Source organism: Schistocerca americana, chromosome 5 (genome assembly GCF_021461395.2).
Source record: "Schistocerca americana isolate TAMUIC-IGC-003095 chromosome 5, iqSchAmer2.1, whole genome shotgun sequence".
In the NCBI taxonomy this organism is placed as follows: domain Eukaryota; kingdom Metazoa; phylum Arthropoda; class Insecta; order Orthoptera; family Acrididae; genus Schistocerca; species Schistocerca americana.
In genome coordinates this window covers 643,144,384-643,161,010 of record NC_060123.1, presented here as the reverse complement: position 1 = coordinate 643,161,010, position 16,627 = coordinate 643,144,384, and the positions used below count along the sequence as shown (strand labels likewise).

Here is a 16,627-nt window from a genome sequence, read left to right as displayed (position 1 = left end):
TCCTGCTTCATTTAAAGCATCAAACATAGAATTAATTTCAATAATTTCAATAATTTCAAATGATTCTAGATCTTTATTTTTAATAATAGTTCTACAAAATGGACCATTTTGTTTTTCCTTTAAGCATTCATCAATACATTCTTTATGAAAAATATGAATTCAACTTGTTTTAAGAAATTGATTATTTTTTTCATCACATAAACAAATAGAACAATCAATATTTCTTTCACATACCTCAATTAGTGCATACATTACTTTTAGTGTAGTTTGCCATTTATACGAAAATTTTTTTATCAGATTTAGAAAAAAGTAAAATCCTCTAACTTTCATACTGTATCTTTCAATATATTTATGACAATCAATACCAAATAATATTTTTTTTGTAAATTCACTTGTTCTTAGAATGTATCATTATTGAAAAAATACAACAAACCATTTGTGTATCGAAATGCAGAATTCAATTTGATGGTAATCCTGGAAATTCCCTAGTTATATTTCCCCTTGATTTATATGTAAAAGTGCATTCATCTAATTCTACATAGATGTATTCGTTAAAAAATAAAAATGTTCTACCTGAATAAGTATTTACTATACTATTCAATAAAAACTTTTTACGTAATCCTATACTAGTAATTGACTTTGGATATCCTGAAATTAATTGTAATGTTTGTTAATCTACCATATATACCATATTGTCAACAAATATTACAATTTCACCATTTTGTCTTTCATATATTCCATATATTTTTGTAAATCTTTTGGAAAAAATGTTAACCATGTAGTTATTAATTTAGGTTTATTCTTACTTTTCGAAACCCACTTATTATGAAAAATATACAAACTTCCATTTGCAAATAGTAGGTGATCAAATTTCTTAAGTTCACATAATGATTCAATTGGTTCAATTTTTGTTGGCGATATAGTAGCAGTAGTAGTAGTAGTTGTAGTAGTAGTAGTTGTTGTTGTTGTTGGTGTGTTTGTTTGTGTTCCATATAAACTTTGAATAGCATCAATATTATTTTGATATAATTCTAAAGGTGAACCATTATAATAAGGATACATTATTGATTCAAAATCATCTGATGTTCTAAGTCTAATGCATGGCCAATTTCATGAACTAAAACTTCAAATAGATTTGTTTCATAGTTTGATGATTTTATGTCAATTTCCAAGTAGCAGTTTTCATCGTTATCCATATGTATTTCTAATGGATCATTATTACTGTTAGGAAAAAAAGAATGACCTTACACATTATCTTTTCCATCTAACTCCTTTGGACAATGTTGATCATTAAATTCATATAAATGTATTCGTCTTTTACCTGTAATTAAAATATCAGGGTGATTGATATTACGAATAAATTGAATACCACTATATTTCCTCCATAACCTAAAAGCTATATCTGTAAATTCGTGTACTCTTTTTTTTTCGGAGTAGTTTCAGGGGTAAGACAAGGCTGCAACCTGTCTCCACTGTTGTTCATATTATTTATGGATCGTATGTTGAAAACAACAGACTGGCTGGGTGAGATTAAGATATGTGAACACAAAATAAGCAGTCTTGCATATGCGGATGACTTAAATGTGATGGCAGATTCGATTGAAAGTTTGCAAAGTAATATTTCAGAGCTAGATCAGAAATGTAAGGACTATGGTATGAAGATTAGCATCTCCAAAACGAAAGTAATGTCAGTGGGAAAGAAATATAAACTGATTGAGTGCCAAATAGGAGGAACAAAGTTAGAACAGGTGGACAGTTTCAAGTACTTAGGATGCATATTCTCACAGGATGGCAACATAGTGAAAGAACTGGAAGTGAGGTGTAGCAAAGCTAATGAAGTGAGTGCTCAGCTACGATCTACTCTCTTCTGCAAGAAGGAAGTCAGTACCAAGACTAAGTTATCTGTGCACCGTTGAATCTTTCGACCAACTTTGTTGTATGGGAGCAAAAGCTGGGTGGATTCAGGTTACCTTATCAACAAGGTTGAGGTTACGGATATGAAAGTAGCTAGGATGATTGCAGGTACTAGTAGATGGGAACAATGACAGGAGGGTGTCCACAATGAGGAAATCAAAGAAAAACTGGGAATGAACTGTATAGATGTAGCAGTCAGGGCGAACAGGCTTAGATGGTGGGGTCATGTTACACGCATGGGAGAAGCAAGGTTACCCAAGAGACTCATGGATTCAGTAGTAGAGGGTAGGAGGAGTCGGGGCAGACCGAGGAGAAGGTACCTGGAATCGGTTAAGAATGATTTTGAAGTAATAGGTTTAACATCAGAAGAGGCACCAATGTTAGCACTGAATAGGGGATCATGGAGGAACTGTATAAGGGGGGCTATGCTCCAGACTGAACGCTGAAAGGCATAATCAGTCTTAAATGATGATGATGATGATATAATTCCACTTTACATTCTTTTTATTCTATTTAGACATACTAGTTCTGTAATTATCAAATGAATCTTTTACACCATGTACAGGTTTGTTGATAAAACGTAAAGTTTCTTCACATAATTGACCTCAAGTTTGGGTGTTAGTTGAAGTAACATTAATGATTCTCTTAATAATTCATCACTAACTTAGGTTATTTCAGTTTTGGTGAAATATCTAAATAACCACAATCAAATAAATATGAAGATACATTGTTCTTTTGCAGTTCTAAGCCTGGTGCAGCTATTATTATTTTCACAAACAGTATCAACGGAAGTATCTTCATTTAAGTAGAATTAAAATAATATAATACACAAAGTTTATTCATTTACAAGTAGAAACCATAAATTTCAGCTACTATTTATGTTGTGCAAAACTAATAGAAAATATTTCTCTTAAATGAAACTGATTGTAGATATCATGAACGATAAGCTTACTTACATCAATAAGCAAGTTTTCATGATTATTGATGTAGAAAATAATCCATCGTTTAAAGCTAAGGATGTTGCTGTGATTTTAGAATACATAAACACAAATGATGCCATGATTAAACATGTTTATTTAGAAAATAAAGCAAATTTTGCTAATATTTTGAGCATCAAGTTTTGTGAGCCCATTTCAAGTATTGATAAACATACTTTTTCCATCAATGAATCTGGATTATATTAACATCATGGGTTGTCGTGTGTTCTGCTGGATATCAGCGTCGTACTTGCACGATATTTCGGTCACGTAGCTCGTAACCTTCATCAGGTGCTACCTGTGACTGCTCCTCGAGTGGACCTGGTCCAGTATTTATGCCTATGGCCTTCCCCCTCCACCAACGGCTGCAGGCGCTTCCTCTGTGGTCCGCGCCCATTCCCTGCGACCTGCTGGAGCGTTGCTGCTCCGTTTTCCGTCCGCTGCGGTTCTAGGTGTTCCCTCTGCGGTCCTTGCCCACCAAACCCGTTCCTGGGGTTTCATCTACGGTCTGGGGTACCAAGCGTTCCCCCTGCTGTCCGCGCCCGCTCAGCACGACCTGTTGGAGCGTTGCCGCTCCGTTTTTCGTCCGCTGCGGCTCTGGATGTTCCCTCTGCGGTCCGCGCCCACCAGTCCCACTTCTGGGTGTTCCATCTTCGGTCTGGTGCGCCTGGAAATCCGTCAGGGGCTCGTTTTCCATCTCCATGTCTCTGGTTCTTCTGTTTGTGTAGTGTTGCAGCTGGCCCCATTGGTCCTTTAACAATTCTAGAGCCGGGTCCCAGGCTCTGCTTAGCTGGTACCCTGTGTCATGGTTCATAACATCGTCAGCCATTTTAATGTCTATCGATTCTCTTATAACACTGTCCCAAAATCTGGGTGTTTGTGCTAGAATCTTGGTATCCTCATACTTCATGGCATGATCTAGTTCTAGGCAGTGTGCAGCAATGGCTGACTTAATCACCTGTCTTAATCTAGTGTGCCTCTGATGTTCTTTGCACCTGATCTCCACAGTTCTGGTCGTCTGGCCAATGTAGGACATGCCACATTGACAAGGTATATTGTAAATCCCCGGTTTTCGTAACCCCAGGTCGTCTTTGACACTCCCCAGCAGTTCCCTGATCTTGTTGGATGGACAGAAAACACACATGATATTGTGTTTACGGAGGATCCTACTGATTCTGGCAGAAATAGAACCAGCATAGGGCAGATATGCCACCTTCTTTGTTTCATTTTGGTCTTCTTCAGGAACCTGTGGTATAGTGGCTGGTTGGAGTGCCCCCTCAAATTGTCTGTCCGTGTATCCATTCCTGGAGAAAACTGTTTTGAGACATTCTATCTCTGTAGGTAGATTCTCTTGGTCTGACAGGGCCCGTGCTCTGTGGACCAAACTCTTCAGAACCCCATTCTTCTGTGCTTGGTGGTGACAGCTGCTGGCCTGCATATATAAATCAGTGTGTGTTGGTTTTCGGTCCATACTGTGACCAATTGATCCATCTGCTTTCCTCTGGACTAGTACATCCAGAAATGGCAGCTGGCCATTCTTCTCCAGTTCCATGGTGAACTTGATGTTAGGGTGGCATGAGTTAAGATGTTCAAGAAATTCACTCAGCCGGTCCATCCCATGTGGCCAGATCACGAAGGTGTCATCCACATACCTAAAGAAGCATGTGGGTTTAAATGTGGCTGTCTCCAATGCCCTTTCCTCAAAACTCTCCATAAACATGTTGGCAACCACAGGGGACAGTGTCAACCACATTCTTACTTGTTTTATCTTTAATAGGAACAGCCCAAGCAAATTTTGAGAAAACATCAAAAACAGATATTAATATTTATAACCTTTGTTTATTTTAAAAATACCTTTCAAATAACCAGAATCCATTTCAACTACATCAGCTTGCCATAAATCATCCATAATAAACGAAAAACATTTCTTATTTTAAAATTCTTTCTAATTGGTTTATGTAGTTCATTAATTATATTTTCACATATATTATTATTATTTAGACCTTCACCAGTTACAAATTCTTTTAACAAATTTACCCTTTTTTCTTTTACGAGGGCAGTTCAATAAGTAATGCAACACATTTTTTTTCTCGGCAAATTTTGGTTGAAAAAAACCGGAAATTTCTTGTGGAATATTTTCAAACATTCCCGCTTCGTATCATATAGTTTCATTGGCAGCGCTGTATGGAGCTGTTAAAATGGCGTCTGTAACGGATGTGCATTGCAAACAACGGGCAGTGATCGAGTTTCTTTTGGCAGAAAACCAGGGCATCTCAGATATTCATAGGCGCTTGCAGAATGTCTACGGTGATCTGGCAGTGGACAAAAGCATGGTGAGTCATTGGGCAAAGCGTGTGTCATCATCGCCGCAAGGTCAAGCAAGACTGTCTGATCTCCCGCGTGCGGGCCGGCCGTGCACAGCTGTGACTCCTGCAATGGCGGAGCGTGCGAACACACTCGTTCGAGATGATCGACGGATCACCATCAAACAACTCAGTGCTCAACTTGACATCTCTGTTGGTAGTGCTGTCACAATTGTTCACCAGTTGGGATATTCAAAGGTTTGTTCCCGCTGGGTCCCTCGTTGTCTAACCGAACACCATAAAGAGCAAAGGAGAACCATCTGTGAGGAATTGCTTGCTCGTCATGTGGCTGAGGGTGACAATTTCTTGTCAAAGACTGTTACAGGCGATGAAACATGGGTTCATCACTTCGAACCTGAAACAAAACGGCAATCAATGGAGTGGCGCCACACCCACTCCCCTACCAAGAAAAAGTTTAAAGCCATACCCTCAGCCGGTAAAGTCATGGTTACAGTCTTCTGGGACGCTGAAGGGGTTATTCTGTTCGATGTCCTTCCCCATGGTCAAACGATCAACTCTGAAGTGTATTGTGCTACTCTTCAGAAATTGAAGAAACGACTTCAGCGTGTTCATGGGCACAAAAATCTGAACGAACTTCTCCTTCTTCATGACAACGCAAGACCTCACATAAGTCTTAGCACCCGAGAGGAGCTCACAAAACTTCAGTGTACTGTTCTTCCTCATGCACCCTACAGCCCCGATCTCGCACCGTCGGATTTCCGTATGTTTGGCCCAATGAAGGAGGCAATCCGTGGGAGGCACTACGCGGATGATGAAGAAGTTATTGATGCAGTACGACGTTGGCGCCGACATCGACCAGTGGAATGGTACCGTGCAGGCATACAGGCCCTCATTTCAAGGTGGCGTAAGGCCGTAGCATTGAATGGAGATTACGTTGAAAAATAGTGTTGTGTAGCTAAAAGACAGGGGAATAACCTGGTGTATTTCAATGCTGCATAAAACAACACCTGTTTCAGAAAAAAAAGTGTTGCATTACTTATTGAACTGGCCTTGTACATATTATACAAAGACCTTCATTTCATTGTCTTCCATTTTTAGTTGTTGCTGTGTGTGTATTATGTGTATCAGTAAACTTTTTACACTTTAAACAATAAATAAGATAGCCATGTGAAATATGATTATCCATTTAAATAGATAAAAAATTTATTAACTTATAAATTATTGCCCCAAATATAATAAACTTTATATCAACTGGAAAAGTTTTAACACTATCTTTAACAGAATCTTTTAATTGTACAAATCAAATTCTTGATGTGTGTACTGGTACTGATTGATTATTATTATTTAATTATTAATATACTTCGTTATCTAAACATTCTGATATATTAAAATCATTAATGTTTAAATATCCATTTGTATAATCATCAAGAGCAATAATTCTTTTAAGTATGAAAATATATATTCAAATTTGAATATTTTTAGTGCATCAGCTGTCAGAAAAGTAAATTCAATTATTTGTTTGTCATATTCATTTTCTTTAAGATTACTTCACTGTTGTAAGTTTAGATTTTAATCTGTTTTTGAGAAATAATCTGATAAAGCTTTTTCTACTTCTTTTTTGGTAAAATAATAAGACAGTAGCAAAGTCACCTATTTTTAAAACCAATATAGCCCTTAGTTATTTTAAAAATAACATTAAATTCCATTTGAAAGTGTTTAATTGCATTAGTTATCTTTGAATCTATTGATGATTGTAGTTGTTTAATTCTCTCTTCAATATTTTCTAAATTGAGTGTAGATGTATTAACTACTTGTTAAATCTAAAATATCATTAAAATTGGAATTCTCACAATGCAATTTTAAAACAAATAGACATAAATGACCACATCAATATTTTCTATTCTTTCTGCATTGTAATATAATTCATCTTTTCATAAATATTTAAAAATTGTTTTGGTATATTACAATCAATGAATCAAAAACAACTTTTTATTTTTATAATAACAAATCCAATGTGTACCAGGAATATTAGATGTATCTAAATTTACTATACCACATTCAATTTTAAATAGTTTATTTGGCAGTTCATTAATCATATATATACTACCATAGTTTTTCATTTTTAATTGTTTAGTAAGTTCTTCTATATAAAAATTACCTAATGCATTAGGATACTTATCAATTACTTTTTGAAATATATTTTGCTTTCTTTATTCCAGTTCCTGCCTTTTTCACCATTTCTAAACTATGTCCCTTTTGTTCTTCTTATTTTTTATCTGTTGTCCTCTTATTTATAACTGCATTTGCAATTGCTACAGATCCACCAGCTAGTGAACCAATTTTGCTAAATATGGTAATGCACCTAATAATAACAGAAGAAATCTCTTTCATGTTGTGTTAGTCTTTTACCTTCTTTTTTGTTAGATATTTAAAAAAATTTTAACAAGAAGAATACCTAACATAACAAATAAATTTCCACCAACTTACCTTTTGTTTTTCCTTTTTTGAACATCTGTTAAAAGTGGTTCAATTGCATTTAATTGTTCATTATTTAACTTAAATTTAATTCATTTTGGTTTCGTTTTGCCACTAGGTAGCAAAGTGTGATCAATTGTAAAGTTCTCCATTTATATAGTTGAACATTTAATAAAGTTTTTTAATATAGTTTAAAGATTTTTATAATCCCCAACCATTTTCATCAACATCAAATCCCATTCCTAATTTTCGTTTTCCGTACACTATTCCTGTAACTGCTGTTGCTGCAATTTTTTCAACAAATGAAGCATCATTTGCATAAATCTTTCTTTTGCAGCTAATTGCAGTTTTTTATCAGCTATATGTCTTTTCCTAAATCATTATTATCTCTATAAGCAATATAATGTTTTTTACAAGCTTCATCTAGTGAATTTATTCCTTGATCTCCTCTTGCTTACTTTTCTTCTAATTTTGTACCTGGACCACAATAACTATAACCTGGAAGATGCATTCCAAATGGTAATTTGTTAATTAAAGTGTTTACTAACCCTTTTCATTATTTATCACTTTTCCAAAATGTATGTGGATGACGATTTAAAAATCTAAATAGATATGGAATTCTTTTGGATTATCAATTATAAAATCGCTAAATTTATTTGTTAACATTTGTGCAGTACTAACTTTTTCATTATGATAATTTGTATTTCCTGCTAATTCTTCACTGTGAATTACTGTTAATCTATCAATTAATTGTCTAACATCATTCATTCAAACATATTCAATTGATTTATCTGTATATTTTTAAACTACACATTGACCGATATTGTTAGGATTCTATTTTTTTATATTTCTCTCTTCTACTTGATTAGAATTCGGATCATTATTTGGATATAAAGCATTTCTTAACATTAAGATGTCTTCATAGTTGTTTAATGCATCTTCTTCATATTGATTTTCAACATAACTGTCAGGCAAGAGTTTCATTTAGTCATCAGTTGCTTTATAATTTTTCCATTGATTAAGATGTTATCATTGTGTAATTTAACTTCAGAATCTCCTATATAGTGTTTGCCATTTTCAAACCGTAATCCAAAACTTTATCATTGATAGAACCAATATACTTTGTTATTGTTGGATCAATATAATTCGTTTGAGGTAAAATCTATTTTCGACTCAATTTTAATTTCTCCTTTTCTTCTAATTTTTCAGCATCTCTTCAAGTTTTTTTCATGTTTGTGGTGTTGGACTTTCTGTATTAAATAAACTTTCTTCAACTAAAAATTCTGAAGGTGTTGATGGAATAGGAAAAATATCATCATAATTTTCTTTATGGTGATAAGGAACCATTTGTTTTTCTGCTTCTCTATGTTCTTCAATCGCTTTCAAAACATTATCACCTAAACCTCCAATTCCTTGTTTTACTTGTTTGATAGCATCAACAACAGGTTGATTTTTATATTCTGTACCTGGTTGGCTGGTTTTCAAAGCTTAAATTGTTCTTTTAATTATTCAGCTTGCTTTCTATTTCGTTTACCTTTTCTAACAACTTCTTCATCATACTTTGCAAAAATTTATTAAGGAAGAAAATACATTAGTTATGTTTAACATCTATGTTTATCTTTATGTTTATATTTATATTCATGTTTAATGTTCATGTTTACATTTACATTTATGTTTAACGTTTACATTTATGTTTATGCTTATGTTTTTACCTTCATTTGATTTTCTAGATATATCTGTTGTGATAAATCCAAACTCATCTTTCCAACATTTGCTACACATTTCTTTAAAATTTTCGAACTTTAAATATCCACCAACAAACTCATAGCAAATATGATTTTAATTTGTATCATGTTGTCTAAAAATATTTAAAAAGATTAGATTGTCTCTAACCAACTGTTCATGTATTTCTGATTAAGTTTGAGCTAAGTAAAAAAAATCTATTTCTTTATGTCTTCCTCTAGAAAATATTGTCTTACAACCTCTTGATTTTCTAGAATAAAATCATTAAATAAAACAACAGAATTTTCTTTACATTCATGTAATGGAATAATTTCTTCACTATTTTCAATAAAACTAACAGTGTTTTCATTAATTTTATCTTCATTTTTTACATTGTTTTATAAATTCTTGGTACTTTGGTTGTGCTAAACATTTTGAATAAATATATAAATATTTAATTTTATTCCAATTTAACCATCCTGGAGCTAAAATATAATTATCAATCATTAATACTGTTTTTCCGCAACTACTTGGTCCATCTAATAGAATTTGGTAGAAATTTAACATGTTTGTTTTTTAACTTATTTTCTGGAGTTCTTACTTTTGGTTCCCAATCTGTTTTGTTCATTTATTTAATTATTTTTTCAGTAGTAAATGAGTAGATTATTTCAACTTAGTGCTAAATCTTCAATACTTTGAAGATATGTGGTAGTTATACTAATGTTTCACTAGTTGCCTTTTATTCAATTTTTTTAACACCAAATGATAGAAATGAAGTTTTTTCTCAAGAAATGTGGAATATTAATCCACTAAATATTTTTGGAAAGCGTATGTTGCATTTCTAGATTTTAAAAGAATTACTTTGGTAAAATCAGATACTGATATAAATCCATTTAGTTTTATAACTAATTAGTTATAGAATCAATATGACACATAGAAAGAATCTTGTAACTACACAGAAAACTACTATGAAACTTTGTGCAACTTTTAATATTAAAATTCCAAATGATACACTTGCTCCTGTAATTATTTATTGCAAAAAGAAACTTACATACGATGTAGAACATAAATTACTTACTGAAAATGTTTAATTATTAATATTTACTTCTATATAAATGAATGAAAAACTAAAAAAAAATATTAAAGTGTGAACTTCATACTCATACACATTTCTGAAACATTTTAAGAAAGATAGAAAAAATGAAAACTGAAAATTTTAGTATTTTAATTATTAAATGATTTCTAATTTGTTTCATTATATTTTTCTGGATAGCTCTTTCTATGTAGATTATGTTAGCAATTTGAATTTTTAAAATCGATTAATATTTGGCTGAGAAATCGTCACTTAATCTACACCAAAAAAGTGCTGAATCATGAAAATGGACTTTTTTGTTTATTAAGTTATTTTGATGAAATTTGGTATATGGCCTACTGTAGTTTCCGGACGAAAGTATTTGAAGAAAAAATTCGGTGTTTTGCATTTTATAACAAAAATTGGGTTTGTTGCATTTTATATGTTTCAAGCTATCCATTTGTTGTATTTTATATGTTTCAAGCTTTACTTTCAGTACAGTATAGACATCTGTGGTTGCTAGTGTGAACTCCCTAGATTCTAACTTCTGTCAACAGAAGGCACGGAAGTAAGTTCCATTTACTTTAATGTGGGAACATACTTTACTTTAGATGTAATTTTCTCTATTCTGGTTTTTAATTTTGTTGTTCAAAATCATATTCATCAATTGTTCTGGTTGTTCTCCAATTTTAAAATGGTATAATGTAAAGAAAATAATGAATTTGGGCCTGAAATAAATTGATGAAGAAGTTGATTTTTAGAAGATACTTTGTCAGTAGAACCATACTATATATATGTTCTTCAGGTTCCTTTATTTCATCCAAACTTCACTCAATCGTTGACCAATGATACTGCACATATCAAAGGTCATTATAACATATTTGTGTGAAGAGTGCTATCCATTTGGCTAAAACATACAACACACAGCCCAAACAAAAGGAGCAGTTTGGTTAATTCAGAACTTAGTCTTCATGTAGTGCTGTGTACATAGGGTCAGAGGAGTCTGAAACACAGATAAATGTGTGTAGGACATTGTGAGGATGTTTTGCAGTTTTAGAAAATCAATAAAATTTTTAATATAATTTACTTTTATTAACTAATACATTTTAATTATTTACTTACATTCACAATATGATTTTGTTAAATAATGTACTTTGTTAACTAATTCATTTTATTTATTTTATTACGTTCATCTATGGGAAATGTATATAAAATAGATGATTTTCATTATAGCTATTATTATATTATATTATTATTAGGTAAAAGGGAAAGTAGGATGTTTTTGTATGTTCTGGATCATTAGATCAATCTTATGGAAAATAAAAAATGCGAGTGTTAACGAGCAATATTTTATTTTTTGTAAGATTGGTTTATTGGCCCAGAACATACAAAAACATCCTACTTGCATAGGTCATGTGGTACATATTATTTACCGTTTATGCACGTTCGCCCGGACGACAATGCATAGCACAAACTATATTGGTGTATTGGTTGATACTCTGTAGACAGACAACGTTTGCTACCATTCTGACTGACATCTGGAGCCATGGTTGTAAGGAGAATGGTGTAGAAACAGACTGTTTAGCATTTAAGAACCATTTCGCTTTCCAAACTACACAAATCATTTAAAATTTAAGGACTTTCACCTGAATTCCACAACTCATGACTATAATTTTGCCATAAAAGCAGTGTGTCTATTTATCTGTTTAATCCTACTTGCAAGGAGGCCACACGGAAATTGTGCTTTCGGATTTCTTTTATATTTATGGCACTTTTATATTTATGGCACTTTAAGTTCGAACTTAAAGATCAGTCAACCGAGAACAGCGCCGTTTGCGTAGAGTTGTCAGTGATAACAGACAAGCAACATTACACGAAATACCCACAGAAATCAGAGTGGGAGGCACCACTAACGTATCCATTAGGACAGTGTGGCGAAATCTGGGGCTAATGGGGTATGGCATAAGATGAACCACGTGAGTACCTTTGCTCACAGGACGACATCGGCTGCAGCTCCCCTTCTGGGCTCGTGACCATATTGGTTGGATCTTAGACGACTGCAAAACTGTGGCCTGAACACATGACTTCCAATTTCAGTTGGTAAGAGCTGACGGTACAGTTCGAGTGTGGCTCAGACCATATGAAGCCATGGACCCAAGTTGTCAATAAGGCACTGTAGAGACTGGTGGTGGCACCATAATGCTGTAGGCAGACAGGAGGATTACTATGTAGAGCGAAAATATTCCATAGCTTATGTAGCCCTTTATGTATCCCTACTTAGTACCTAGATGGTTCTGTGCTCCTGGTTTTTAAGGGAAATCTAATAAGACAATGATGCCCACCCAGCTAGCAGTGCAGTTTAACGCTCTGTTTCCCGAGCGCGATGGCATCCTGGTCCACTCCACGAACCTGCCCAGCGGATTACTGTTGAGGTCCAGTGTGCTGGCCAGGCTGTGGATGGTTTTGAAGGCGGTTTTCCGTCTACCTCACCCAATGCGAGCTGGTTCTCCTTATTCCGCCTCAGGTACACTATGTCAGTGATTGCTGCCCAAACACTGTCTCCACCTATGTGCGGACTATTATTACTCTACCATACAAACATTTGGGGATACCCTTGTCTGGTATGAGATTTTTATTTTTAAATTTGTCATAATGTCTTATGGGACCAAACCGCTGAGGTCATTGGTGCCTAAATCTACTCACTACTTAATCTAACTTAAACTAACTTACGCTATGGACAACACACACAACCATGCCCAAGGAAGAACTCGAACCTCGAATGGGGGCAACCGCACAGACCCTGACAAGGCGCCTCAGAGACCAGGGGCCACCACGTGCGGCTTATGAGACGTTCCTGGTGTGTGTGTGTGTGGGGGGGGGGGGGGGGGGGGGGAGGGTAGGGGGGACGTCTACTGGGGTCTGAACCGCACAATAGCCCTGGGTTCAGTGTGGGGCAGCAGTGGGGGGGGTGGACTGTTGTGGCCTGTTGTGGGGTTGTGAACCACTGAGGGCTATGGCGGGAAAGAAGCCTCTCCATTGTTTCTAGGTCCCCGGATCAATACACAATACACAATACAATGCCAGGCAAAAGGAGGACCGACACGATTTAGGAGATATCACATGACTTTCGTCACCTCTCTGTATACTGGGCCACAACTACAAAATTAGAACGTTCATAGAAAAATCGAAACAATAAATTCATTGTAAAATACAAAAATTACAGAAAGAGAAAATAAACGCCAGATGTTTTAGCCATACAAGAAGAAAGAATGACTTCAACTGTTCGAAAAGCTTCAGCACGCTTGAGTCCAAATCAAAAATACAAACTGACGCCTGCTTGCGCAGGTGCTACTGGAGACCGACGAGATGGCGGTAGTGGTGTCCACGGCCTCCAGTCTGGCCGTCTTTCTCAGTGGGATCGCTCTGTACTGCATCATCGGCCACACCATCATCGACCAGGTGGGTGTGTTGAATTGTTGTTATTTGTTTCTTTTCTCGTACTTCATAATCAGAGGTAGAGAGAGAGAGAGAGAGAGAGAGGCAGACGGGTACATATGTCCTGTCGCGAAAATGCATTCAACGTTTCTGAAGGATGACACTTGCTCGCGAAACAATTGGGCGAGACTGTTTCGCGAGATAGCTGGCTCCTGTTCATTTACGTCATCATCTATAATCAGCAAGCCACCTTAGGAAGAATGATTGTTTGTAAATAGTGTCTAAGACTACTGTAGGCTAGTGTAGACTAAGTAACGGTAAACTACGACAGTTTTGCGAGTAGCCGCGGTCAGTAAGATAGTAACTGCGTTATTGGTACTTTAAGTGTGTTGCATACCTATCAGACATTACTTCATTTCGATCTCTTTGTTTGCGAATTCGATCAGTGTCTTACTACAATGAAGATCCAAAAAAACTGGTACACTTGCATGAACAGTCCCTTGCTGCCATGCAGGGTCCATAGATTCATGAGGTTGTCTCCGTACCCGTACACGTCCGTCCGCTCGATACAATTTGAAACGAAACTCGTCCGACCAGGCAGCATGTTTCCTGTCATCAACAGTCCAATATCGGTGTTGATGGGCCCAGGCGAGGCGTAAAGCTTTGCGTCGTGCAGCCAGCCAGGGTACACGAGTGGGCCTTCGGCTCCGAAAGCCCATATCGATGATGGTATGTTGAATGGTTCGCAAGCTGGCGCTGTTGATGGCCCAGCATTGAAATCTGCAGCAATTTTCGGAAGGGTTGCACCTTTCTGTCACGTTGAACGATTCTATTCAGTCGTCGTTGGTCCCGTTCTTGCAGGAGTTTTTTCCGGCCGCAGCGATGTCGGACATTTGTTGTTGTACCGGATTCCTGATATTCACGGTACACTCGTGAAATGGTCGTACTGGAAAATCCCCACTTCATCGTTAACCCAGAGATGATGCGTCCTATCAGTCGTGCAGCGACTGTAACACCACGTTCAAATCCATTTAAAATCTTGATAACCTGCCATTGTAGCAGCAGCAACGGATCTAACAACTGCGCCAGACACTTGTGTTGTATAGGCGTTGCCGACCGCAGCGCCATATGTCGCCTATTTACATATCTCTGTATCTGAATACGCATGCTTATCCAGTGTCTTTGGCGCTTGCTAGTCTGAATTAAAAAGCACAACAAAGCAGACGGAAGCTGCATTGGTGTGTACTCCGGAGTCATCAACACACAAACACACACACAACACCAAAAACATAACTACGAAATATAAACAGTAAGAGCCTAACTGGAAACGCTGTTATAGCATTGCTGACATTAGCCAAATATCGGAGCTTCAGAATAAGGCAGGCAGCTATTCTAAACTAAGCAGACTTTGATTTGACTGGGATGAATCAGAAGTCATCCTTTTCACAGTTGCAATAAACAATGTTCCAGGAGAGGAGAGGAACAGCGAACTTCTATTCATTGCAGTAGTTTGCTAAGCATAAGAATAAATGTAATATTACAGTGCAGATATACTGAAATCTGTCCTGTAAGTTTCTTCATTTGTATGGCCTGTAAGTACCTAGAAGAAACATTATTTATGTTTTTATTATGAGAAGAAGAAAGTTATTCGAAAGAAACTGACATGAAGATGTTCATTTAAACAAATTTTTGCGTCAGAATATCGAGATTGTAAAAATAGTCTGATATTTTTATGCACGTACCATAGAAAAAAGATTTCAGATATTTGTATCTGTATCCGAAGCGAAAGAGCACCCAGAAATCATTTCTCTAAAGGGATTCACAAGGCGCGTCTCTAAATTTTTATTCTTTAGTGCTTTACAGAAGCTTAACATTTTTAAACATCTGTACATTTTGTCTCCAGCTATCAAAGCCATTACAATGAAACGTCGTGCACGCGTTTAAGATATGATGTAAAACCCCATAGAACACTTATTCCTGAAGCTGTATTTTAAATTAATCTACATACCTGAGCACATTATTTTTCAAAAACTCGATTTCTAAATTAAAAAATAACCATCAAAATAATATCAGTGTTGATTACTTTATAGCTTATGTAAATTCGAAGGCTTCCACAGTCGATGTCATTTTGGATAAAATAATTTTCGGTATTGGGTCGCGTCATTGTAACTACTAAAACAACTAAACCGCCGATATTTCGACCGATTTACTGCGGCGCTCTTCAGGGTGGTTAACTGTTGTATACCAGTGAATGTTTTACTTAATATACTGCCATTTTCGGTTATTTGTTGCCTATCGAGATTTCATTGAACAATTTTAGAAGGGTGTTATGGAGGGGTGGCTGTACGATACGCTATAGCCTGTGTTTGGCTGAATTTTCGTATACATCCCTCTACCCCCTCTCCCATAAATACCTTACACAGTATAAGTGTTGCAAAAATAAACCTGCACAATAATACAACATGTTTTATGTCTTATTTCAGCGTTTTTCTGACTTTTTTGTTCCTGAGGAGACAAAAGTCATCTGATGCCGTGTCGGATCCCCTTTTGTCCAGCATAGTGTAGCAGCTCCACGTGGTATGGATTCAACAAGTCATTGGAAGTCCCCTGCAGAAATACTGATCCATGCTGTCTCTACAGTCGTCCATAACTGCGGAAGTGTTGCCGGTGCAGGATTTTGTCCGCCCCTGGTAGCTGAGTGGTCAGCG

General features: G+C 35.9%; 1 protein-coding gene across 1 annotated transcript in view; it reads left to right on the top strand.

Moving 5' to 3' along the window:
• LOC124616605 (putative odorant receptor 71a) overlaps positions 1-16,627 on the top strand; it is an 88,068-nt gene that overhangs the window by 58,300 nt on the left and 13,141 nt on the right. Inside the window, exon 4 of the mRNA XM_047144926.1 lies at positions 13,830-13,943. Within this exon, the coding sequence (XP_047000882.1) occupies positions 13,830-13,943 (114 nt within the window). The remainder of the gene's footprint in view (positions 1-13,829; positions 13,944-16,627) is intronic.